The sequence below is a fragment of the Rhincodon typus genome, chromosome 17, assembly GCF_021869965.1.
Source record: "Rhincodon typus isolate 14 chromosome 17, sRhiTyp1.1, whole genome shotgun sequence".
In the NCBI taxonomy this organism is placed as follows: Eukaryota; Metazoa; Chordata; class Chondrichthyes; order Orectolobiformes; family Rhincodontidae; genus Rhincodon; species Rhincodon typus.
This window is the reverse complement of record NC_063348.1, coordinates 32,612,076-32,635,088: the sequence shown is the minus strand read 5'-3', so window position 1 is coordinate 32,635,088 and position 23,013 is coordinate 32,612,076. Positions and strand designations below refer to the sequence as shown.

The following is a 23,013-nucleotide window of genomic DNA, read 5'->3' as shown; positions in this document are numbered from 1 at the left end:
CTCCGCGGAGCTGAACTTACCTACAGATTCTGAACTTGATGTGGATCCTTGATTGGTATAGCCCCAGGTAAGTCCCGAACCCCCGACCTCCCGCAGCCTCAGCCTCCCATGAACGGGATGAGACGCGCGCCGCCGCTGAGGGAGCGCGCTCCAGGGTCCACGCGCACCAGCCAGCCCCGAACATGGAGGGGTGGGGCTGCACAGGCGCATTACTAACATGGGCGGGGCCAGGCGCCAGAAGAGGCGCAGGCGCAGAGCACTCTTTCTCTTTCTTTTCCGTCGCCGCCATGGGTCGAATGCACGCTCCTGGGTAAGGGCCTGGGCGGAGGTGGAGGCCGAGGCCAAGGGCGCCTTAATTCAGCGGGTTCTTGGCGTGTTGCAGCTCATTTTGTAGCTGCTCACGGAGGGAAGTTTAAGGGGGCCTGCTGCGGGTGGGAGTTGCGGCTTTTCGGGCGGGCGGATGGCGGCGGAGCTCCTTGAGCAGCCCCACGAGGAGCCACGTAGGCCTGACGCCCGGCCTCGGGCCTTAACCTGGCCAGTTTCGACCAGAAAGCTTTCCGACATCCGCACTGTTTTTCCTTTGTACAAGTGTTTTATCCGCGGCCTGTGTCTCTACAACACGCAGCCCCATCGACTGAATTCATTCCTGGGTTACAGCGTGTGATTCCTGGCCTGTAGGGTTGGCGGGGGCCGGAGAACGTGATGCTGATAGCATAGCTTTTCGGTTTTTATGCTTAGTGCTTCAGATTCATTATTGATCCAAAATAGATTGGAGGATGATGATGATGATGATGATGATGCAGACAAGCAGATCATGTAAAAGTATTCAGCCGGTCAGACACAACGTAACTTGCCGCATTTTCCATTTGTGTGTTAAAAATGAATAAAGGAGAGACTGAAACTTTGATTGTCGTTAGAGATGGATCTGCATGTTTATTATCTCCTTTTTATTTGCAGCAAGGGCTTGTCCCAGTCAGCTTTACCTTACAGGCGCAGTGTGCCCACTGTAAGTCAATCGATTTTTCTCAAGTAATTGTTAGATGCGATTATATCAAAAAATCCTGGCTGACACGTTTTCGAGGGTGTTACTAGTTGGATTACAAAGAATCCTATATATTGCATATTTTGCTTTTCAAAAAGCAATTAATAAGGTCTCAGCTAAAAAGTGAATGCACGCGTTAAACTTTCATCAAGTTCTGGTGTCAGCATAGACAGAAGGTTATTAACGGACAACTGGTTGGGTGAAATGAGGCACTTTTAAATGGGCAGACTGTAACTGGAGTGCTCCAGGAATTTGTGCTGTGGCCTTAGCTATTTACAGTATGTTTACAACTTTTGTGTGAAGGAACAGTGATAATGAAGCTTGCTTTTCTCATGATATGAAGATGGATTGGATTGAGTGAGTTCAGGTGGATGCAGTCTGCAAAAAGCTGTACCCAGATTGCCTTATTGGGAAACAAAGTGACTTGGTTATAATGTGGGGAAGGGTAAAATTATTCACTTTGGTCAGAAGAGGAGCTATTTTTCAAGATGGGAAGCTTGTAGAACTCTATGTTCAGATAAAATCCATGGGGAGAGTAAGCTAACGTTTTGAATCAAGGCTCAACGTTAGCTTGTTCTCTCGACACGAGTGCGGTATGATCTGTTGTGATATCCAGTATTTGTTGTGTTCAGTATAGATTCCAGCATCTGCAGGAACTTGCTCCAGTGTGATGTTCAGAGGTACTTATGTGCTCATACAAGGCAAGTAAAAGGGTGCAAGAAGAATCCACAATGCCAGGGGATTGTGGGTGTACCATGGTTGAATGTAAGGCGAGGGAGCACTGGTCTGGGGCCTTAGCAGATTCAGGAGTGGGTGTGAAAAATGGAGTTTAGTCCAAAATCAGCCATATCATCTTGGAATATTAACCAGTCTGTTTGCTGTTCTGACCATTTTTTGATCAGGGATGACCGGTGTCTACAGCCAGGCAATTACTGATCCCTTCAATACTTGAATGTGATTGTTTGTAATTATTTGCAGCCCTTTCACAAAGTTTCGTATTATTGAGTACTAGTGCTCTTGAGTGACTTTTGTCCAGTTTGTATCTGAAACTTAATAGATTCAACAGGAAGATCTTAGCTTTATTAATGTTGTGACATTTCTATTTTGTCCCTCTTCTAGTGGCTCAAACTAACATCAGATGATGTAAAAGAACAAATTTACAAGCTAGCAAAGAAGGGCTTGACCCCATCTCAGATCGGTGAGTATACAATTTAGTTGCATAAAATTTTCAGTGCAGAAGCTGACATATTGCTAACACAAGGAAAATATTGAAGGTACTGGAAACTTGAAATAAAAGCAGTACAGAGGAAATATTCAGGCAGCATTTGTGGAGAGTTCCGCTTCAAGTCTGAAGGGTTGTTGGTCTGAATTGCTTTTTTTAAACATGGGCAGGCTTTTTTTTTAAGGTAGTGTGATGCCCCGAGTACTACTTCACTATAGAGGATCGTTGACATTCTGAATGGAAATGAGAGGAAAACAAGAAAGTTATGCTAATTTGAGTAAATCAGTGGTTTTCCCTTAGCTGCTAAAGTGTAAAATTCTGCACCACACTTGAGTAAATGTCACTGTCATTAAGAATATGCAGAAAACACTACCGCAACGGTGCCAAGCTTTCAAGATTCTGAGATACATGAGCTGGGTTGTATTTGCAGCAGATACGGTGAAGGTAAGTGATTAGTGTTAAGAGGAAGGTTGATACGTGTACATCCAGAGAAAGCTTTCACTGGATCAGGGGTCTGGCACTCAGCTGTCGGTACTTAGAATTGGGGAAATATGCCTTATGAAATGGTGGATATATTTTAATAGCAACTTTTGGGGCATGGATAAGCACTATAAACAAACATTTGCAGGTTATTAACAACCAGAAAGTGGCAAGCCCCTCAAAGCAATTTTTTTGCATTGTAATAGCTCATCTGCTGGAGTGCTGATTGTGCTTTTTAATATTTTTCCAGTTAATGTCTAAAGAGCAGCAGAAATAGTGTTTCCAGATGGGACAGAGCGTTCAAACTTCCCTGTACTAAATGGCTGTGATCCTGATGGATTAAACTTATAAACCTATGGCTTCCTGTTGTAGGAATTCTGAAAAGTGTGTGCTTTCTTTTATTGGCTAATGCAATATGACATAATCAGCTCAGCTGCCAATATTAACTTTAAGTTGAAAATTATCAGTTTGTTGTTTAATTGAGAATTGAAAGTTATTTTGCTTAAAGCATGCTTAATTAGCATTTTCAAGAGTTAGTGACCTTTTCTGCTTTCTGCCCCTTGATCTTGTTTGGTTAAATATTGTCATACATTTTACTGTATTTTATTTGCTGTGACCTAGTGGGACAGTTGTACTATTAGGTGATTTGCTCACAATGATGACTGTTTCCAATCATTCGCAGTTTCCCCCAGAAAGGATTAGGCCACATGTTGGTTTGACCTTCCTTGGATGTCTGAGTGAGCATTTTCAAGTAACTGGCTGTTTCACTGAGAATAGATGTATTTAAGTTGTTGTTCTAAAGCACACTAGTACATAGAATTGTCATTTGATTTGGCCAGTTAAATTAGATGTCTAAAGAAAAGCTTTTAAACCTGCCTTTTAGGTGTGATCCTTAGAGATTCGCATGGTGTTGCCCAGGTGCGTTTTGTTACTGGGAACAAGATTCTCAGGATCCTGAAGTCAAAGGGGCTTGCTCCAGACCTTCCAGAGGATTTGTACCACTTGATCAAGACTGCTGTGGCTGTCCGCAAACATTTGGAGAGGAACAGGAAGGTTAGTGCTATTGAAAGCTGTTGGGCTTCATTCAAGAATGCTCATGGCTTTAAACAGGAAGATTGGTGTGCTGTGGAAGTTTTCATCAGTTCAGTTTAGTACCGTTAATTGCAGTTGTGTGTGAGGTTTGCCTCAACAGCCCATCCTCTGCCAGTATTTCAGTCCTTTTCCAGTGGTTAATCTGCCTGCACATGTGGTTTCCAGAAGTTGTTATCCATTTCAGTGGAGTAATAATGGCCAACACTGTGGTGGTTATCTCGGCAAAACTGCTATAACTCCTCTGGCCCTACCCATGAGAGATAGTAAATGGGGAAAGTAGATAAAAATGTCAGGTCTTGTTAGGAGTTGAATTTGCATATGAAAGGACTTGAGACAGCAGCTGAGGGCTTACTCTGTATTATAGAAAATGATTTAATATTAAACCAAGATGCAGATTTAAGGTTTGTAGTCTAAAACATCGTGTTGCTTGCATTTTATATTTTTGTTTAATTCTGAATGTTGTCTTAAGGTTGCAAGCCAATTTTCACAACTGTTGTTGCATGTATTTAGCTCACAATGATGAATGTTTATCCACCATTCGCAGTTTCCTCCAGAAGGGGCTTTTTCCCTAATGTTGGTCAGTCCTTCCTTGGATGTCTGAGTGAGCTATTCAGCTATTTTCAACTTGTCAGTTTAATGTAGTTATGGTGAAGTAATAGTTTAAGGGATTGCCTTTTAAACAGCGTCAGTTAATATCTAACGATCAGTTTGAACAATATGGTATTCTCAATGCAGGATAAGGATGCCAAATTTCGTTTGATCCTTATTGAAAGCAGGATTCACAGGTTGGCTCGTTATTACAAGTCCAAGAGGGTACTTCCACCAAACTGGAAATAGTGAGTGTTTAATACCTATTTTATAAAATTATACTGCTCAAATTTGCTTTGAGCACATTATATCATAAGTTTTATTTCAAGCTAGCTATATCGTTGGCTCACAATGATGACTGATTTCTCCAACCATTCGCAGTTTCTTCCAGAAAGGGATTTGCTCTTAATGTTGGCAAACTCTTCCTTGGATGTCTGAGTGAGCTACACAATCAGATGAAGCAAAACGTGCAAACTTCTCAAAATACCCAGAGATCACTACTGCAAAAAGCCCAGCAGTGTATAAAAAGTGGAAAAAGAAAAAGTTTTTAGTAAAGCACTGTGATGGCATGAGTAAAACAGTGAAAACTCCAGTGTTTTATAAGTAAAGTCTAAGAGGAAGGAATGGCCAATTAGGAACCAAAAAGATTTGTTTGATGAGATGAATATTTTGCATCTTTTTCTTTTTTGCAGGAGTGGATTGACACTAGTTTGAGGCATGTGAAATATTAGGATTAATGTATTGAAAGGGTAACAATTAAAATTTTGGCATCCTTTTAAATGTTGATTTAAATCCGAGTCCAGGTGATGTATCCTAAACTGCTAATAGAAAAAAATAATGGCACCTATAGCCATCAATCACAGGCTACCAACCTGGTTCCAAAAGACTGCCAAAATCATTATTCTCTGAAAGAAAGGAGGGGGTCATTTCTGGTACAGAAAGTATATTGGAACAGGTCGAGTTTTAAGATAACAGGGTGTAGAGCTGGATGAACACAGCAGGCCAAGCAGCATCAGAGGAGCAGAAAGGCTGACGTTTCGGGCCTAGACCGTTGGAAGTGTACAGGTTAGTCACATACAGTCAGGATGAATTAAAGAAAAAGTTGCTTGATAAAGTACGTTGAATTCCTAGCAATGAGAAGAATCAGTCAGGTTAGTGTATTTGATACAGCGGTTATATTTTACTGAGGTCTTTTTTTCAGTGCCAGGAAGCAAGGGTTTTGGTTAATGGGTATTTGAGTTTGGAAAGCTACTTTTAGTGAAGTTTACCATGCCCTCTCTCAATCCCTATGCATTCACTAGACGCGAATGTTTTTAACTCTGCTCGGGTGCATGACTGAGAAGCATTCATGAAAATGTTGTTTCTTTGGGGAAGACATCTGTAGATTGCAGGAATATGTCAAAAGATTGGAGCTGGTGTCAGAATTTTACAAAAATGTTGAGGCTGAAATATTTTAGCTGAGGAATGTTTAGATGGACTGGCATTGTTAGATTGGAGGTACTGTGGCAGAAACTTAATTGCGGGATGTCAAATTGCAGAGTGTGGATAGATTTGATTTTGGTTTGACTTACTGTCACATGTACTGAGATACAGTGAAAAGTAATGTATTGTACGCTAACCAGACAAATCGTACCTTCTATAAGTACTTCAGGGTAATAGAACTGAATGAAGAATATAATGTTACAGCTACGGAGAAAGATCAACTCTAATATGAGAGGCCTGTTCGTAGTATGACTTAAATCTGTTGGTATGTGTTTTTCTGCCCGAAGGAAGAGAGCACAACCAGTGAGGGAGGGGGCTTTGATTATGTTGGCTCCTTTCCTGAGGCAGTGGGAAGTGTAGGTGGAGGCATTGGAAGGAAGGCTGGTTTTCATGTTGGACAAGGCTGTGTTCACAACTCCTTGTAATTTCTTGCGGTCTGGGGCAAAGTAGTTGGTGTACCAAGCTGTGATGCACCGTAGAAAGCATTTTATAAAAGTTGGTAAGAGTCATTGTTAACATGTGAATTTCCTTAGCCTTCTGAAGGAGTAGAGGCATTGGTATACTTTCTTGACTCTAGATAAGTCATACAGTTGGGCGCTCAGGTATTTTGCTGCTAGTGGAAAATATAGTGGATAGGACAAGATATTTTCCATTGAAAAGTTAATATGCCAAGTGGCATTCTTAAAATAAGAGGTGAGTTAAGGGAACCCCAACTTGGAGGTCGGTGGGTGTTTTAACTTGCTGGCTGAAGGTATAGTAGAGGCAGAAATTCTCATTGTATCTTTTTTTAAATTTGGTGATGCACTTGATTCAATAAGATTTGAAACTGGATTGAACTGGGTAGTTCTTTCTCAAATTTGTGCAGCTGTGATGCTGTAAATGTTTAGCAATTCTAGGTATTGATAAATAAGGAGAGAACTTTGCACCTCTCAGATCAGTTTTGTTGTCCATACAGTAGGCTAATTATGCACTACTTTTTTCTCCACAGTGAATCCTCCACAGCTTCAGCACTTGTCGCCTAAGAAGTTTCTTCATTGGTTTACTGGACCTGAAAAATAAAATTCCTCTATCTTACTCATGTCAACCTGTCTGACTTTTTGAGAGTTTTGTTTTATAATCTCATTATTTACATATGGCATAATGTCAGGGCAATTTCCAAATACATTTGATTGGAGGATATGGAACTCCTTATTTAGCTTGAGTACAAAATAGTAAAGCAAATTACTGTGGATGTTGGCAATCTGAAACACAATGCTGGAGAAACTGTGGTCCTGGCAGCACCTGTAGAAAGAGGAACGGTTGATGTTTCAAGTCGAGTATAGTGGCTTATGTTTTGATGAAGGGTCACTGGACTTGATGTTGACATTTGTTTAACTTTCTCTTCACATATGCTGCTAAAACTGAGTTTCTCCAGCATTCTGTGGTTTGAGGTACTGCTAATGATGGGTACCATTGCATAAACAAACGCAAAATGGTAGATATAAGATGGGTATGAAAGTTGCATACTAAATCGTGAAAACCTCAATGTGTTGAAAATGGAGTTAACTTGATCTTTTAATGAGAACGAATAAAAGGCCAGAAAACACAACTGAATGTTGTATGCGTAAGTTTCTTGATTTACATTGAAGTAAATCGGTGCTTTTGTTGAAACTTGAAAGTCAACAACTATTTGACTTTGTCAAGCTTCTATAGTTCTAAATCCACCTTCTCCACCCTCCACCCCAAGTTGAGCACCGTGGGGTGCCCCCCAGCCCCCCACATTTCAGTTGTCATCAACCAGACCTGCAGCAGTTCATTAAGATCACTGGCCAGGGAGTGGGAGCATTTTGCTTCTCGGCAGTATTGAAACAGCACTTTAAGTAATCTCCAAGCATTGCTAAATTCTCTATTTCTGAGGGTTGTTTACCATTCCATTTTTTTGCATTTATTCGTGTAAAGAATGGAGTTTGGAATCCATATTTCATGCCGAGGAAAATTTGAGGTATCTTCTGGTGTGGTCAGGTAGATTTTCACAAACCAGTTCACATGAACATTTCAAGTCTGATACAATGGTGTATTCTGTTTAATCCTGTTTTGGAATGTTCACTAATAGAGCTATCATACTAATAGAATTATTATTCAGAGGAGTGGTTAATCTTCCCTTTTTCAAGAGTAAATGAAACATAACGAGTTCAAAGAACTAAAATTTGGATAGGTGCAATAAACAACTGAGAATGTGCACATCAGCTGTATTTTAACATTGCCAAGTCATTATCATTTACTGATTTTTTTTTTTAGTGGTGTAGTTTTGTCCAAGCTTCTGCTAGTACTGGATAAATCAATTTTCAGAGTGAAACCTGACCTGAGATAGTAGGAACTGCAGATGCTGGAGAATCTGAGATAACAAGGTGTAGAGCTGGATGAACAAAGCAGGCCAAGCAGCATCAGAGGAGCAGGAAGGCTGACGTTTTGGGCCCGAAACATCAGCCTTCCCGCTCCTGTGATGCTGCTTGGCTGCTGTGTTCATCCAGCTCTATACCTTGTTAGCCGTGAAACCTGACCTGTTAGGTTTATTTATATGTGTGGTGTTTGCAGTTGGTTACTATGGTTATTAATAATTGAAGATTTCAGACAGCTGTGCATGTTCTTCTAAAAATTAGATTTACCAAAGAGAGAAATAAAATAGTCCTCCTGGATGTTAAACCAGAATACCAAATTTCAACCTGTCTCTGAACACTATTCATCTTGAAATATTTGATGCCAGAGAGTTCACTGAATTTTTTTCTGTTTTTGGACTGCAGAGACAATTTTGCAATTTACTTCCAAGTGCAATTTTTATGGTCTAAACCCAGTTCTAATAACTTGGAAGATTTCAAAAACTAATTAATTAATTTCAAAATTAATGGCGTTTAATGACCTAACAATATAAAGGTCCGGGAATCCCTGTCATGCATTGAAGTATAGTCACGTGGTTTCTTGAAATTGTCGCACTGTCGTTAATAGTTTGAAGTCACACGTTTTACAAATTATCTTGTAGGACTGGCTCTAATTAATCTACATCGATTTTCAAGATTTGGTTTTTAAAATGTCATAAACCTTTCATAAAAGTAACTGCTTTCAAAGTGGGGATCAGGGAGTAAACGCTATCCATCACAGGATCTTGTGGAGGCCATTAAATCCGTGCATGCAGTCATGTGCTTGGCCCCTTTTTGCCAATTTTTGTTTTGCATGGATTAATTTTAATAAATTGTACTGTACATACGAATACAGCTACTGATTGGAACCGTGGTTTTATAGTTCTGCTGTGCCAGTCATGTATACAACGGATTAGCTATTGAAACATTTGGTGAGTTAGGATATGTCTTGCGGTTCTAGTTGTCAATGTACTGTCAGTAGTGCATAGTGGTGAAATTTGAGTTTTATTAATGAAACCGGAATTAAGCAAGTTGGCCTTTCAGCAAAGAAATCTTCAGTCACTACCTGGCCCTACCTCAGTGTGAATCCAGGCAAGGTGGTTGACTTTTACCTGTCCTCTGAAGCGGCTAGCAAGGAATTCAGTTGGAAATGACAATAGCGCACACACTTTGTTCTTGCCAAACGTAAAAATTTCCTACACACTAGTAAGTGCCTGACGTAGGTATATTCATAAAATTCCAAGACAGCATTACCGCTATTCTTTAACATTGTAGATAGAAGGCTTTTTTATAATATCAAAAGGTGGAGTTGAGGTTAATGATAAACACTAATGTCATTGGATAGCGGATGAGACTCATATTTTTCTCAGTGTTTATACTCATATTTTGCGGTCTTTTCATTCATTGTAGACTAAGGATATCAGTGTGTGTGCATGAAACTCATAGATGCAGTTTAGGGGCATGGGTGGTGGTTCCTGTGTGACGTTAGGGAAATTTCGTTCAAAGCGAGGAAACCACGCTGCTTCGAGTTGTTTCGTCTTAATAAGGGAGTGAGCTGAGATAATTAAGTAATCCAGTTCTAACACCCAGTAATCAGCATTGCTGGTTTTGAAAACCGGTCAGAGCGGACTGACTATAATAAGTTGATACGGAATTAAACAGGATAGGACAATAACAGTGAGAATCCTGTTCCACAACATACTCTTTTAAGTGAAAAGAGAGTGCGCCGGATTACTTTGACTAAATCGGGATTTAGCTGCTGATTCCGGTAACCGCGTACGTACATTGAAGACTCGTCCGTCCTTATGTTCAGCGTGGTCGCTTCACTGTCAGTGCTGGGGCACTTCGGAGTTGCTGTAATGGGCGCTATCAGAGACTTCTTTGGATTATCTTTAAGATTGCCCACAGGTAGGTGGCACAGAAGTATTCGCTGGGGAGTGCAGTGCCCAAACCCTGAAAAGCGTCAGTGCATTTTCGAGTGATTGGGATCAGACCCTGGTTAGCAATATAGGCACAATGGCTGCTTTCCTAAAAGACGTTTTATGTCGTTGGGCTGTTGAAACTTCTTCCACGTTTGAACTGAGACTGTAAGGTAGAATACGCTAAAGAGGGTATTATAAACTGACGTTTTGGGGTCGTGAGCTCTGATGCAGCAGTAACCGCCCTGGAACTCCGACTAAGTTGTAACGGCTGTAATACTGCCGTCGCACTTCGGTCCCCTTCACACTCTCACAAGGGTTGATGACAATTTTCACACCACGAAACGCCAGCACAGTAAGGAAAATATTGACTCAACACTCCCTTAAAATCGTCTTAACTTTTTCCCCGATGTTGTTGGCTCTTGGACATTAGCGGACAACACGTCTGCTTTTGGTAAAGAAAGGGAGCACAAAGAGTTGAAGCTGTTTGTGCCATTACTCATGCCTTTTTCTTGGTTTCTAATTACTTGATTTTGTGCCCCTACACAGTGAAAGGGAAACTCCGTTCTGTCTATTTCCCTTGGTTTCTTTCTGCATGGTTTCGGGTCTATGTAGTACCGCATCCTGTCTGACAGCCTGTGTCACTATTTGTAAAGAGGAAGATATAAAATATTTGTAGTATTAAATTCAACATTCAGTCTACGAACTAATGTCTTGTAATATCTTGAAACATCTTGCAAATGTTTCATTTCCAATTCCGCATCACAAAGGAGACATCTGTTCGCTGTTTTGGTGTCTTCAGCCACCTATAGATAAATGGTTAACTTGCTTGAAGAGACCTTTGGAGCGATTGAAATTAAACCTGCCAGAATCTTGACTCTCAACATGAAATTTACAGTGCACTTTTCAGTGTAGGGTAATGAATCTGTGGAGTTGTTTACTTTTGTGGCTTGGTCCTGGATCAAATGTTAATTAGTGAGGGAATGGAGGACTATGGCAAAAGGCAGGATGGTGGACATCTGGGTTAACAGCTATGATCTCATTGAATGGCCTACATCACTCCTATGTCTTATTCTACCTATGTCATTGCTTCCAATATAAATCAAAGCTCCTACAGTCATCCATTGAATTCCAAGTTATTCTCCAGCAGCAAGATGTCCTCCACCTTGGCATCAAGCAAGTAAAACAGCCTTTGAAACTCCTCCTAGTGATATGGAACAACATCCATTCCCTTGATTATACAGTCACATATCATTAATACATTTGTTTTTGCTGCTCCACCACCCATTTCTGTACCATGATGGCATGGATTGTTGAATCCAGTGTATAGACTGTGCCTTTATCCACACAGACAACACAAAAATCTTGAGACTTGCATGTGAACAAAACGAAAGATCATGTACCATTTCACCTTGAGTTCCCTTTATCTGACTGACTCTCAATCAGAGTTTTAAACAACGAGTTGGTTTCTTTCTGTGAAATCTGTTGAACTCTTACTGTCAGAGGGAGTGAAGGCATTCTGGGCTTAAGCACATTTGGGTTACAGAAGTGGTTGTTGGGAATGAGTAGAGTCTTGAACTAAGTCTGGATACCTGCTTACAATCATTATCCAGTCAATTTTGCTGTCTAACATATCCATACAGATGTTGGATAAGTTATCATGCCATTAATTTTTGAATATTATGATCTTTTCTGTCTTGTCAGACATGTCCCCATGTCAACACAGTCTTCATAAACAGGTGGAGGACTGGTGTTGTCATACTAATGTATGATAGTGTTGTGAAGTTGAGTAGAGTACTTGTGAATTAGAAGGCAGAATGTTAGAATTTGTTTGTAAAAATGGTAGGGGAGGAGAGTGTGTGGTCCCTTTAAGAGGTGATGTGCTTTTCTAAGCTTGGAGATTTAAAACCAAGTCTGCAAGCAGCTGCAGATGCATAGACAGGTCTGAAATTGAAACAAATGTGTCAGTGGGTTGTCTGGTTAGCAACCCAGGCTTCTTTTGATGGTAACGCAACCAGCTTGAATATCAGTCAATTAATTTAAACCAGGTCCTAGATACCAAACCCCACTTAAATTTAAATTAATGGCATTGATGACCTAGGACCAATCTTTTTTTTATAAGAAAACTAACAGGTCATCAAGGGTATATAAGAAGATGGTTTTTTGAAAATCAGGGAGAGAACAAACTGCCATTGGAAGAGTTAAATGCTGGCACTCACAGAAATCTTTAAGTTCTCTGATTAAGCACTATCTAAAAGATGCCATGGCAGTCTTAGCTAATATTCTGACACAAGGATTTGACGAAGAAAGAATTTCTGACTGAAGAATAGCAGAAAAGGCATACAACGTTCTGGAATATGCATCCTGACTGTGTATTTTTGAGAATGTAAGTTTTAATTTATTTTTCTTATCAATTTGGTTTATATAAGTGGGGCTTGTATTTATAGAAACAGCATACCATTGGAATTTTGTTTTATTTGGGATTAATTAGGAGTTAAGGGGGAATTGTTGAGTTTGTTAGTTGTTTTGTTAATTTGTTCACTGTTAAAGTTAGATAAATAAATTGTTACTTGTTGATTGTAGAGCAAGTGAGGATTTCATTTAATCTCTCTTTTATAACAGATTGGGAGGTGGAAGTCAAGTTATACCATTTTTCCCATTTCATTTAGCAGATTATGAGATGAGGTGAGCTACTGTGGGTGTTTTGGTTTTAATTATCAGAGGGATTCGACCTCCTCACCATAACATTAGTTGATTAAGAACCTGTACAACAGCAGGAGAGGAGGAATGTGTAAATACTCCAGGATGTTTGGGGAATATGACAAATCATCCAAGTGTGTAGTTGACTGTTCTGCATATCTTGATAACAGCACTGAATGCAATGTCCATGAGATGATGTAGAATCACTTCATCTCAAATATATTTTATATGACTGACTGGCTATTCATGTCAAAATACGTATTATAAATAAAGGGACTTATTTTTTGTTCTCCACATAGAATTAACAGGTGTATTCAAACAGCAACTGAAAAATTGATAACTGAAGTCTCATCGACTAGAGAAATTTGGGGTTTTGGTCAAGAAAAAGAAGGAAGCATACGTGAGGTATAGACAGCAGAGATCAAAAGAATCCCTAGAAGAGTATAAAAGCAGTAAGCGTATCCTTAAGAGGGAAATCAGGAGGGCAAAAGGGGGACATGAGATAGTTTTGGCAAACAGTGTTGAGGATAATCCAAAGGGAATCTACAAATACATTAAAGACAAAAGGGTAACTCGGGAGAAAATAGGGCCTCTTAAAGATCAACAAGGCCACCAATGTGTGGAACCACAGGAGCTGGGGTAGATACTAAACGAGTATTTTGCATCAGTGTTTACTGTGGAGAAGAATATGGATGATATATAATTAGCGAAATCTTGAAAAATGTCCTGATCACAGAGGAGGAGGCGCTGGACGGCTTAAAACACCTAAAGGTGGATAAATCCCTGAGACCTGATCAGGTATACCCTAGAACTCTGTGTGAAGCTAGGGAGTGATTTCCGGGCCCCTTGCTGAGATACTTGCATCATCGATAGCCACAGGTGCAGTGTTGGAAGATTGGAAGTTGGCTAACATGTGATGCCACTATTTAAGAAAGGTGGCAAGGAAAAAACCAGGGAACTCTAGACCAGTGAACTTGACATCAGTGGCGGGTAGGTTGTTGGAGGAAATTCTGAGGGACAGGATTTATATGTATTTGGAAATGCAAGGACTGATTAGGGATAGTCAACATGGCTTTGTGCATGGGAAATAATGTCTCACTAACTTGCTTGATTTTTTTTTGAAGAAGGAACAAAAAAGATTGAGAGCAGAGGAGTGGCTGTGATCTATATGGAGTTCAGTAAGGTATTTGATAAGGTTCCTTCATGGTTGACTAGTTATCAAGATTAGATCACATGGAATACAGGGAGAACTAGCTATTTAGATACAGAACTGGCTCGAAGGTAGAAGGCAGAGGATGGTGGTGGAGGGTTGCTTTTCAGACTGGAGGCCTGTGATCAGTGATATGCCACAAGGATTGGTGCTGGGTCCACTGCTTTTCATCATTTATGTAAATGATTTGGGTGTTAACATAGAAGGTATGGTTAGTAAGTTTGCACATTACACCAAAATTGAAGGTATAATGGACAGTGAAGAAGTTTATCTCAGGGAACAACGCGATCTTGATCGGATGGACGAATGAGCTGAGGAGTGGCAGATGGAGTTTAATTTAGATAAATGTGAGGTGCTGCATTTTTTGGAAAGGCAAATCAGGACAGCACTTAAACACTTAATGAGCATAAATAGTTACGTGCTTAAGTAGGAAATGCTTATTTTTGTTTTTGTTTCTGCAACTGTAAAGAAGCTCTGAGAAATATCAAAATTCCAACTTTTTTTTTTCTCTCTGCAAAGACTATATAGGTATGATTTAGAACCTTATGTACTTAGAGATGTTTTTGTGAATAAAGTATATATTTGAAATTTAAAAAGCCATCTAGCTAACCAACTGTCACTGAACTAATAATTCAGGGGCCTAGACTAATGCTGTTTGGAGATGGGTTCAAATCCCATTATGTCAGCTTGTGGAATGTTAAGTTCAGTTAATAAATCTGGAATATAAAGCTAGTCTTAGTAATGGATACTATGAAGCTATCATCAATTATCAAAACTTAGAGTCATAAGAGTTGTACAGCATGGAAATGGACCCTTCGGTCCAACTTGTCCATGGCAACCAGATACCCTAAATTAATCTGAACTCATTTGCCAGCATTTGACCCATATCCCCCTCAACCCTTCCTTTTCATATATCCATCCAGATGCCTTTCAAATGTTGTTATTGTACCAGGCTCCTCCTCTTCTTCTGGCAGTTCATTCCATACACACACCACCCTCTGCATGAAAACATTGCCCCTTGGGTTCCATTTAAATCTTTCCTCTCTCACCTTAAACCTATGCCCTGTAGTTTTGGACTCCCCCACCCTGGGGAAAAGACCTTGGCTATTCACCTCATTCATGCCCCTCATGATTTTGTAAATCCCTATAAGTTCATCCTTCAGCCTCTGACGCTCCGTGGAAAATAGCCCCAGCCTATTCACCCTCTTCCCTATAGCACAAATCCTCCAAACCTGGCAACTTTCAACTGGTTTTCTGAACCCTTCCAAGTTTCACAACATCCATCCTATAGCAGGGAGACCAGAACTGCAAGTAGTATTCCTGAAAGAAATTTGCCATCCTTACCTGATCTAGCCTTCATGCGACTCCAGACCACAGCAATGCCTTCTGAACTACCTTTGTAAGCCATTCCATTTAAGGACCACCTGTAAATAGGCCACAAATACTAGCCTTGCCAATGATTCCCATATCCCATTCAAGATTTTTCACTTTTTTTTTAAATGATGTGGATTCCAGAACAGATTGGTCTCTCTTGCAAAGAAGTATGAAGATTGGATTGGAGGCTGGAAAAACAGCCATTCAAAAAATTCTATGCTACAACCCCAAATGTAAGATGCATGTAGAGGGAATACCAGTGTTGTGGCTCCATAATTGGTTCTTGTTGTAAAGACCACCTTCCAGTAAAGAAATGGAATTTTATTTTCAATACCAATCAGTATTGTTGAAAACATCCTAAAAGTAAACTGAAGTGTTTTACATTTAGCCTTGCTGCATGGTTTACCCCATCCTAATGTTTATACAAATCAACACTTAGTATGCCTCTTTTCATCAGAGGATGTTATGCCATTCCTGTCAATCTGATCTTCAATTTGATATTTTACAGTTCTTCGGTTGTGCAGGGCAGTGCTTAATCAGCTTATCAAAGATACACCATTAAGCAACAGTCAGTTTGAAGATGTTAGAGGAATTGGCAAAAAATTATTGATCTTCCCTTGGTTTGGAAGAATGGATACTACTTGTGAAAAAAGTGGTCTTGAGTTTGTGTGGAAACAGCAAGAAGATCTAACTATTGCACAGCTTAACTTGACCAAATTCAACCAAAACCAAACTAACAGCAAAGAACCTTACAAGTCTTCAATTACAACAGAAGATAATTCGCCACAAAGTACTGAGCGGAATTGCAGCCAGCATTATCTGACCAGATCTAACCAAAATCATTTTGAGCATTATAACGGGTGTGTAGCTATCAATCACTTAAGCTGTCATTGCATGATTCCAAAACATTCAATATCTCCATCAGACTGGAACAAGATGATGACTAATGGAGAAGATCACAATTCTACTGATAGTGAAGAGTGGGAGGACTCGGAGGAAGATTCTGAAATAGTGTGTAGCAGTGATGATTCACTTAGTGATGAGAGTGATCAGGAACTGAATGATGTGCCCTGGAAATGTTCTTTCAGTGCAGACCCTTATAATCCTTTGAACTTCACAGCTTGTCATACGAGCTCTTTCACAAACAGGAAAGCAAGTGTGGATTTGAATACACAGGGTTTGGGAGAATGTGAGAGTGGAAGAAAAAGTTTAATCAAAGTAAAGTTGTCGACTTTACAGAAACCAGTATTACCACAGATACATTTCAGACACTCCTGCATACCTGACACTGGAGAAGATATCAGATTTTGTACTAAAAAGGTGTCGGCAAAATCTGTAAAAGCTGAAAGAGAGGACAACAAAGTGGAAAAAACATCTGTTAAGAAGGTAGGCCATCACAATAATGCCTATCTCTTGATCAGTTTGCTTATCTGCTGCAATGACATTCACCTTCTAACTTTCATACAAAGGAATATACAAACTGAAAATACTGTGAATATTAAATTGGGCAGCATCCATGGACGAGGAAATAGTTTAAGGTTTCATGTTGCTGGTATTTTATTATCTCACTTACCTCCCATCAGGTTCGCTTTGGCCATTTACTCACTTATAGCTCCTGTCGTGCTCATGTCACTGGACTTGTAATCGAGAGGCATAGTGCTTTAGGGACACGTGTTTCAAATGCAAGAATGGCAGTTACTGGAATTTAAATTCCATTAATAAAATTTTACAATTGGTCTCCATTTCACGGTAATCATTATTATTATTAATTATTCTAAAAAATCCACGTGGTTCACCCATGTTTTCTTAGCGCAAGAAATCTGCCACCCTTGTCTGGCCTGGCCTGCATGTGACTTCAAGTACCTGGCAATGTGATTTAACTCTTGAGTACCCTGTGAAATGGTCTAATGAGCTACTCAATTTAGGGAGAATGAGGGAGAGGCAGTAAGTACTGTCCTTGCCAGTGATGCCCACATCCCATGAAAGAATAAAGGAGATAAAAACCCTTTTACCTCCCCACTTTTATCTGATTTTGTAATTGCCTTAAGTGTTTATCTCTGTCTCCCATTCAGTTGGAAGTCCATTGGCTTGAAATATTTAGATACTGCTCATCTTGCTGAATATTCCTGTTTTTTCCCTGCTAGTTTAAACTTTCCAATTCTTGCAGTATTTTCTAATTTTAAGCTTTTCTCAAAAGAAGAAGAAATCGTCTTTTGTCCAGCTACTTTGTTCTGCAGAACTAAGTTTTGTGACCACTTTCTCTGTAAACCTGGAGAGAGTCAAGACAGTATTACGGAAGGAGTATCTTGCTGAAGCCTATCTCTCATTTCATCTTCACTTAAATGCTTTGTGTTCATTGTCCAATAAGCATAGAATGGCCTATTTCTCTGCTGTAACCATTCAGCCTGTCTTTTCTATGCCTGCTTGCTGCAAGAGCAACTCAGGTAGTTCTACTCTGTTGCTTCTTCTGTAGCCCTACTAGTCTCTTATCTTCAGATAGCTGTCCAGTTTTCTCTTTAAATATATCTTGACTATACACTGTAGTAGTGCATTCCACATCCTGACCATCTCCTGCGTAAAATGGTTTCCTTGTGTTACCTTTGCTACTTCTTCATTCTTCTATATTGGTATCTTCTGGTTCTTGACACTTCTAAGAGAAACAGATAATCCCCATCTATTGCTCTAAACTCAAAATTTTGAACATCTCTAGGAAAACGCCATCTTCTCTTCTTTCAGGAGAACAGCCTCAGCTATGTGTCATCTAACCTTCTAATTCTGACATTATTCTTGTAAAATATTTCTGTACACTCACCAACACCTTTTTTATATCCTTCCAACACTTTGGAACTCCGATTTAGACTCCAGTTGAGGTCAAATCAGTGTTTTATTGGGATTCATCATAATCTCTTAGTTTTAACACCTTGTGCAACTATTCATGAATCCCAGGATTGCATGCTTTAGTAATCACTTTATCAACCACCCTTTTTAAAAAACTTGTGCACAAAAATCCCTACATCTGACTGCTCTTTCCTCCTCTTAGATTTGAACCTCTTATTTTATATTGACTCCTGTGATCCCTCCTCTCAAAATGTATCACTTTGCATTTCTCCACATTATCTTTCATTGATACCATATCCAAATATTCCATCTGCCTGTCACTGTTATCTTGAAAACTTAACATTATCTTCAATATTCACAATATTTAAAGATTTTTTTCATCTGCAATTTCTGAAATAGTGCTCTGCACACTTTCTCATAGATCAAGAAGAACAGCAGCTGATCTCTGCAGTTACAGTTTACCTTTCTTTTTGTCATTCCTATCCAGGCTGCTACTGTCTCTTTTTGTTCCATGTATTTTGACTTTTCTAAGAAGCCTACTAAGTGGCACTTTAGCAAAAGCTTTTTGAAAGTCCATGTTATCACAATTGAAAATTTAATCAAGTTTTTTAAATGTGAAACAAAAAAACAAATTGCCAGACTTGCTGAGTTTCTCCAGCAGCATTTGAAGAAAGAAAAGCGTTAATGCTTTGAGCTCAGTGATCCTTTTTCAGAACTTATTATGGAAAAAGAGGTATTTATGCAGATGATAAGCATGAGGTGGGGGTTTACAAGTGAATGGATAGGTGGAGACTGAGCCCAGAGTGAGAAAGGAAAAAGGTAGACAAAGGGATCTCTGTAAACCAGGAAGAAGATAGTTTAGGTGATAATGGGACTGAATGGGTGAACGGGCTGGCTGTGCTGAAAGCAATACATATCATGACAGGATCTGAAGTATAGAGGAAGTGGATAAAAGATATGGAGGTAGGTATTTAAGCTCTAAAGGCCACCAAATGGAAGATGAGATTCTATTCCTCCAGCTTACACTGAGCCTTGTTGGAGCCCTGCAGCAGGCATAAGACAGAAATATTTGTATGGGAACATGGTGGTGTGCTAACTAACAGTCACTGAAAGCTGAATCATTTATAAGGACAGAAAATAGGTATTCCACATAACAGTTACCCAGTCTGTATTTTGTTTCTCCAGTGTAGAGGAGACCATTATGTGAATGCGAATACACCGGTCTCCTGATTGACCACTTTGTGGAACACCTACTTTGTAAAAATTACTGTGTTCATCATTTACAATGTGGTCTCCATGCTCATTGTGTTCAACCAGGCTTGCAAACCACAGAACAATATTTGCACCATTAGATGTTATTCTACTACTGGAAATCATTTAGTAAATAAGCTGAACTGTAAGCAGACACCAATTTAAACTCATCAGTTGGGCTTACAGTGTGACGTATTTGTACAAATTAGTAGCAATGCATTTATACCGGACCCTGTTTTATCTAGACATTAGGAATTTGTACGTACATTGCCTGTTGGATTTGAAACCATTAGATGAGCAAGTTTCTGAAAATCACATAGGATTTCCCTCCTTTAGAGAATTTACTTTTTATTTCGTTTTTCTTTTTCAGGTCCGATTTTCTCCTCTTGTTGAAGTTCACAAAATGGTAACATGGTCCTTTGCATCAAGGGAAGCTCGCAAGGGCCACTGGATGCAAATAGCTCTTGACCGGATCAGGTTTCTGCACCGAATTCAGGCTACGGAAGAGGCTATTAGTTATTGTTTACAGCGAAATCATAGGAACAAAATATTGAAAAGAAATTCACAGAAATTCCAAAATTGAGGGATGTGTGTCATTACCAAAACTTAGCCCCATAAGCACTTAATGGATATACTGTTTTGAGTGAAGGTTAAACACGTAGTTTGCTGGTGTTCATTTCTGCGTATGAATGGGTAGGACCATTTGATACAGTGTGAACTTTGCAAGTATGTTTGTATTTCCAGGTGAAACCTGGATTTTTGTCATATTGACCACAATTTCATTCACTATTTGTTCGGGGTCACAAACCTGAGTATGAGCATAATTCTCTGGAATACATTTATGGTCCAGGATACAACACCGAGTTTGTTCAAATTTGTCATTTTGGGGAGGCCTTTCTCCACAAGGGGTATGGGCGCACAAGAAGGAAGTGTGAGATGTTGTAAGGTGGCAAGTCCTCTAATTTAATCACACCATTTAATTTACTGTAATGAAGACAGACAACATTATCTTGTTGAATAGTAAGGGGTAGAAAGTAAATGATAGTGAATCTTCAGTTAAATTGCATCAGTTACAAGTGTACAAAAGAGGTGGTCAGCTGAGCACCATGGTGTAGGAAACAAACACCCCAGTGGCTTCTGACTACACATAACTGGCGCAGCTGTAGCGCAATGGCATTACATCACATTGGCAGTCTAATTACAATCCAGTAAAATCTTGAACAGTTTATTCCGCGTAATACCATTGAGGATATTAAGAACTAAATGTTAGTGATTGAGTAGAAAAAAAGCAAAATCAACAATCCAGTGGAAACAAATTGCCTGAGGAAGAGTAAGTTGACTATCTGAAGATCTTGCGTTGCAGTAGTAGGCCCCTTTCTCTGATCCATGCTGCCTGGATTCAAGTCCCACCTGTTCTAAAGGTGTGTAATACCATCTCTGACCAAGTTGATTTAGAAAACTCCTGCTTACATGAAATGCTGCTGCTGCTGCCTCCTAAGACACAAATGGTTTATTTTCTCCATACCTATAGAATTCATAGTTTTGTTTCAGAAATAATTGAAACACAGCAGTTGGGAACCTGCGTCCTTCTGAGCAGACAGGTGAGAGATTGTGTATGAACTGTTAACTAAAGTCACTTGGTACTTTCTGTGCAGATCACTGTTGTTCATCTGTACAGATTGTTCCTAGCCATTTGAGGAAGTTTCTGCACTTGAGAAGTTCAAGCTTCAATTGGCATGAGCTTATAGTTATGCACTGACAGAAGCAGAGTTAAAGCTAGTGCACAAATGCTCTGGCTGAAATTGTTTTGGCACACAAATGTAGCATTGGAAGCTTTTGATAAAAGTAGCTCATGGATACTTTTTAACAAGTAGCTCATATAGTCGTAATCGAATCTGAGTGAAATATTATATTCTCATCTTGAAAGTTTAGTTGCATCTTGTGTAAATTGTTCAAAGCTGAATAAAGTTTTTTGATTTTTCATTAGCAACATTTGTATATTACTTATTGCTTTCATGTTGATTTTGTTCAGAGCAATGTTATGTTGTGTGTATTTGTCTCTGCAAATGTACAATATGTTAAAAATACTCTGTGTTCTTTAAAAAGATTAGTAGGCCAGATACTATTCTTGTCAGCATACTGAAGCAGTGGTTATGGGGTAAATGAGGAGCCCATTTTTGTTGTTACCATTAATCTTAGTTTTTGCTCGTAACTATAAATGATTACAGCAAAACAACAATTAATGTAAAGGGTGTTACTTTCATTTACTGTGAAAGATAAATGTCACAGCTCTGGTATTTCTGTTGGGTATTTCTTTAGATTTAACATTCATCGTCTTGCCTGTAGAGGGCTATTTAATGCATACAAATTGGAGTTAGCACTGAACCATTCCTATTTTTTTGAATGAATATAAATATTGCAAGACCCCAAGATTTTAAATGAGAATCCTTATCAATCTATTGCATTTTATTGCAACAAATCACCAGCTGCCATGTTATCTCTTTTTTTTTTCTGAGAGTCTGTTAGAAGTGCTTCTGTGCTTTCTGCAATGAATTTACCAGACACGTTAATTGATAACTGAGCATTCTATTCGTAGGTTTGCAGTAATTGCAATCTTTTCTAAACTCATCGTGAATACTTATCATTAAACTGCATTGAAACCTGTTTTTGCTTTACTTTTCTGTGTGGCTTTTTGCTTGCATTGGTATTTTTGTCTTGCTCTGTATCTCTTATGGCCTCAGGTTGACTTCTTTATAAACTGTTGTTGAAAATATAGCTCCAAACTTATTGATGTATATTTAAGTTTGACTTCTAAATGTTGAACGCTTTTGGAATAAATGCTCTGAAACATTGAATATTTCAAAGCTTATGTCAAAATAGTTTTGTTCAGATCATGTATAAGAAAATTATTGCTGCGTTATTCATTTGTTAGCATTTTTATGCCATTTTAGTCACAAATATGCATGTCTGTCACAGCCTGCATTCAACAAAATCTTGGTGAATTTGTTCTGTACTGGTTGCAGGGGTATGCACAGCAGGTAAATCATGCACTTTTATCATGCTGACTTAACACAGTTGGTGTCATTAATGATCTCAGAATGCAAACTGGTGCAGCGCAGGCAGAAGCCATTGTCCTATCATGTCTGTACTAGTTCTGAACATTTTGACTTGGTGCCAGTCGCCTGCTGGCCTTTGTAAGCATACACATTGGAAGTTATTTAAATAGAAATGATGGCTTCTTCACTGTTGTGATTGAACCTACCTCCACACATCTCCAGGTAATGTATTCCAGATCCAACTATTTGTTGTGTAAAATTTGTCCTCACTTTGCATTTGCTGATTTTTGATATTACTTTACGGTGTGCCTTCTCATTTTTCAATCCTTTTACAAGTAAGAACAATTCCACCCTTCCAATTTCTCT

At 39.3% G+C, this 23,013-nt stretch overlaps 2 protein-coding genes and 3 non-coding genes across 6 annotated transcripts; all 5 read left to right on the top strand.

Moving 5' to 3' along the window:
* The first annotated feature begins 221 nt into the window (after window positions 1–221).
* Window positions 222–6,990, top strand: rps13 (ribosomal protein S13). The gene is made up of 6 exons (XM_020516942.2): window positions 222–310; window positions 958–1,006; window positions 2,162–2,240; window positions 3,628–3,797; window positions 4,572–4,672; window positions 6,895–6,990. Exons 1-6 carry the CDS (start codon window positions 288–290, stop codon window positions 6,926–6,928), a joined length of 456 nt encoding a protein of 151 aa, XP_020372531.1. The 5' UTR covers window positions 222–287; the 3' UTR covers window positions 6,929–6,990.
* Window positions 3,395–3,485, top strand: LOC125485287. Its single transcript, XR_007264009.1, has one exon. It is a non-coding gene; the product is annotated as a small nucleolar RNA SNORD14 (small nucleolar RNA).
* LOC125485286 lies at window positions 4,348–4,441 on the top strand. Its single transcript, XR_007264007.1, has one exon. It is a non-coding gene; the product is annotated as a small nucleolar RNA SNORD14 (small nucleolar RNA).
* On the top strand, window positions 4,771–4,866 carry LOC125485288. The gene has a single exon (XR_007264010.1). It is a non-coding gene; the product is annotated as a small nucleolar RNA SNORD14 (small nucleolar RNA).
* A 2,819-nt stretch (window positions 6,991–9,809) lies between the features above and the next one.
* On the top strand, window positions 9,810–22,503 carry LOC109917152 (protein phosphatase 1 regulatory subunit 15B-like). Of its 2 annotated transcripts, XM_048607366.1 has the most exons (4): window positions 9,810–10,207; window positions 12,841–12,903; window positions 16,011–16,888; window positions 19,962–22,503. In XM_048607366.1, the coding sequence occupies exons 3-4, from the start codon at window positions 16,133–16,135 to the stop codon at window positions 20,172–20,174; spliced, it is 969 nt and encodes a 322-aa protein (XP_048463323.1). In that variant the 5' UTR covers window positions 9,810–10,207; window positions 12,841–12,903; window positions 16,011–16,132; the 3' UTR covers window positions 20,175–22,503. The 2 variants fall into 2 exon arrangements, with proteins under 2 accessions (XP_048463323.1, XP_048463322.1); XM_048607365.1 differs by lacking the exon at window positions 12,841–12,903.
* Window positions 22,504–23,013: the final 510 nt, after the last annotated feature.

Bases quoted from the DNA above. Each gene is read 5' to 3' on its own strand.
- rps13 (XM_020516942.2), top strand. From the start codon at position 288: ATGGGTCGAATGCACGCTCCTGG. The intron at 2,241-3,627 runs GTGAGTATACAA...CCTGCCTTTTAG, and splicing joins CTTGACCCCATCTCAGATCG to GTGTGATCCTTAGAGATTCG. The intron at 3,798-4,571 runs GTTAGTGCTATT...TTCTCAATGCAG, and splicing joins ATTTGGAGAGGAACAGGAAG to GATAAGGATGCCAAATTTCG.
- LOC109917152 (XM_048607365.1), top strand. From the start codon at position 10,105: ATGTTCAGCGTGGTCGCTTCACTGTCAGTGCTGGGGCACTTCGGAGTT. The intron at 10,208-16,010 runs GTAGGTGGCACA...GATATTTTACAG, and splicing joins ATCTTTAAGATTGCCCACAG to TTCTTCGGTTGTGCAGGGCA. The intron at 16,889-19,961 runs GTAGGCCATCAC...TTTCTTTTTCAG, and splicing joins AAAAAACATCTGTTAAGAAG to GTCCGATTTTCTCCTCTTGT.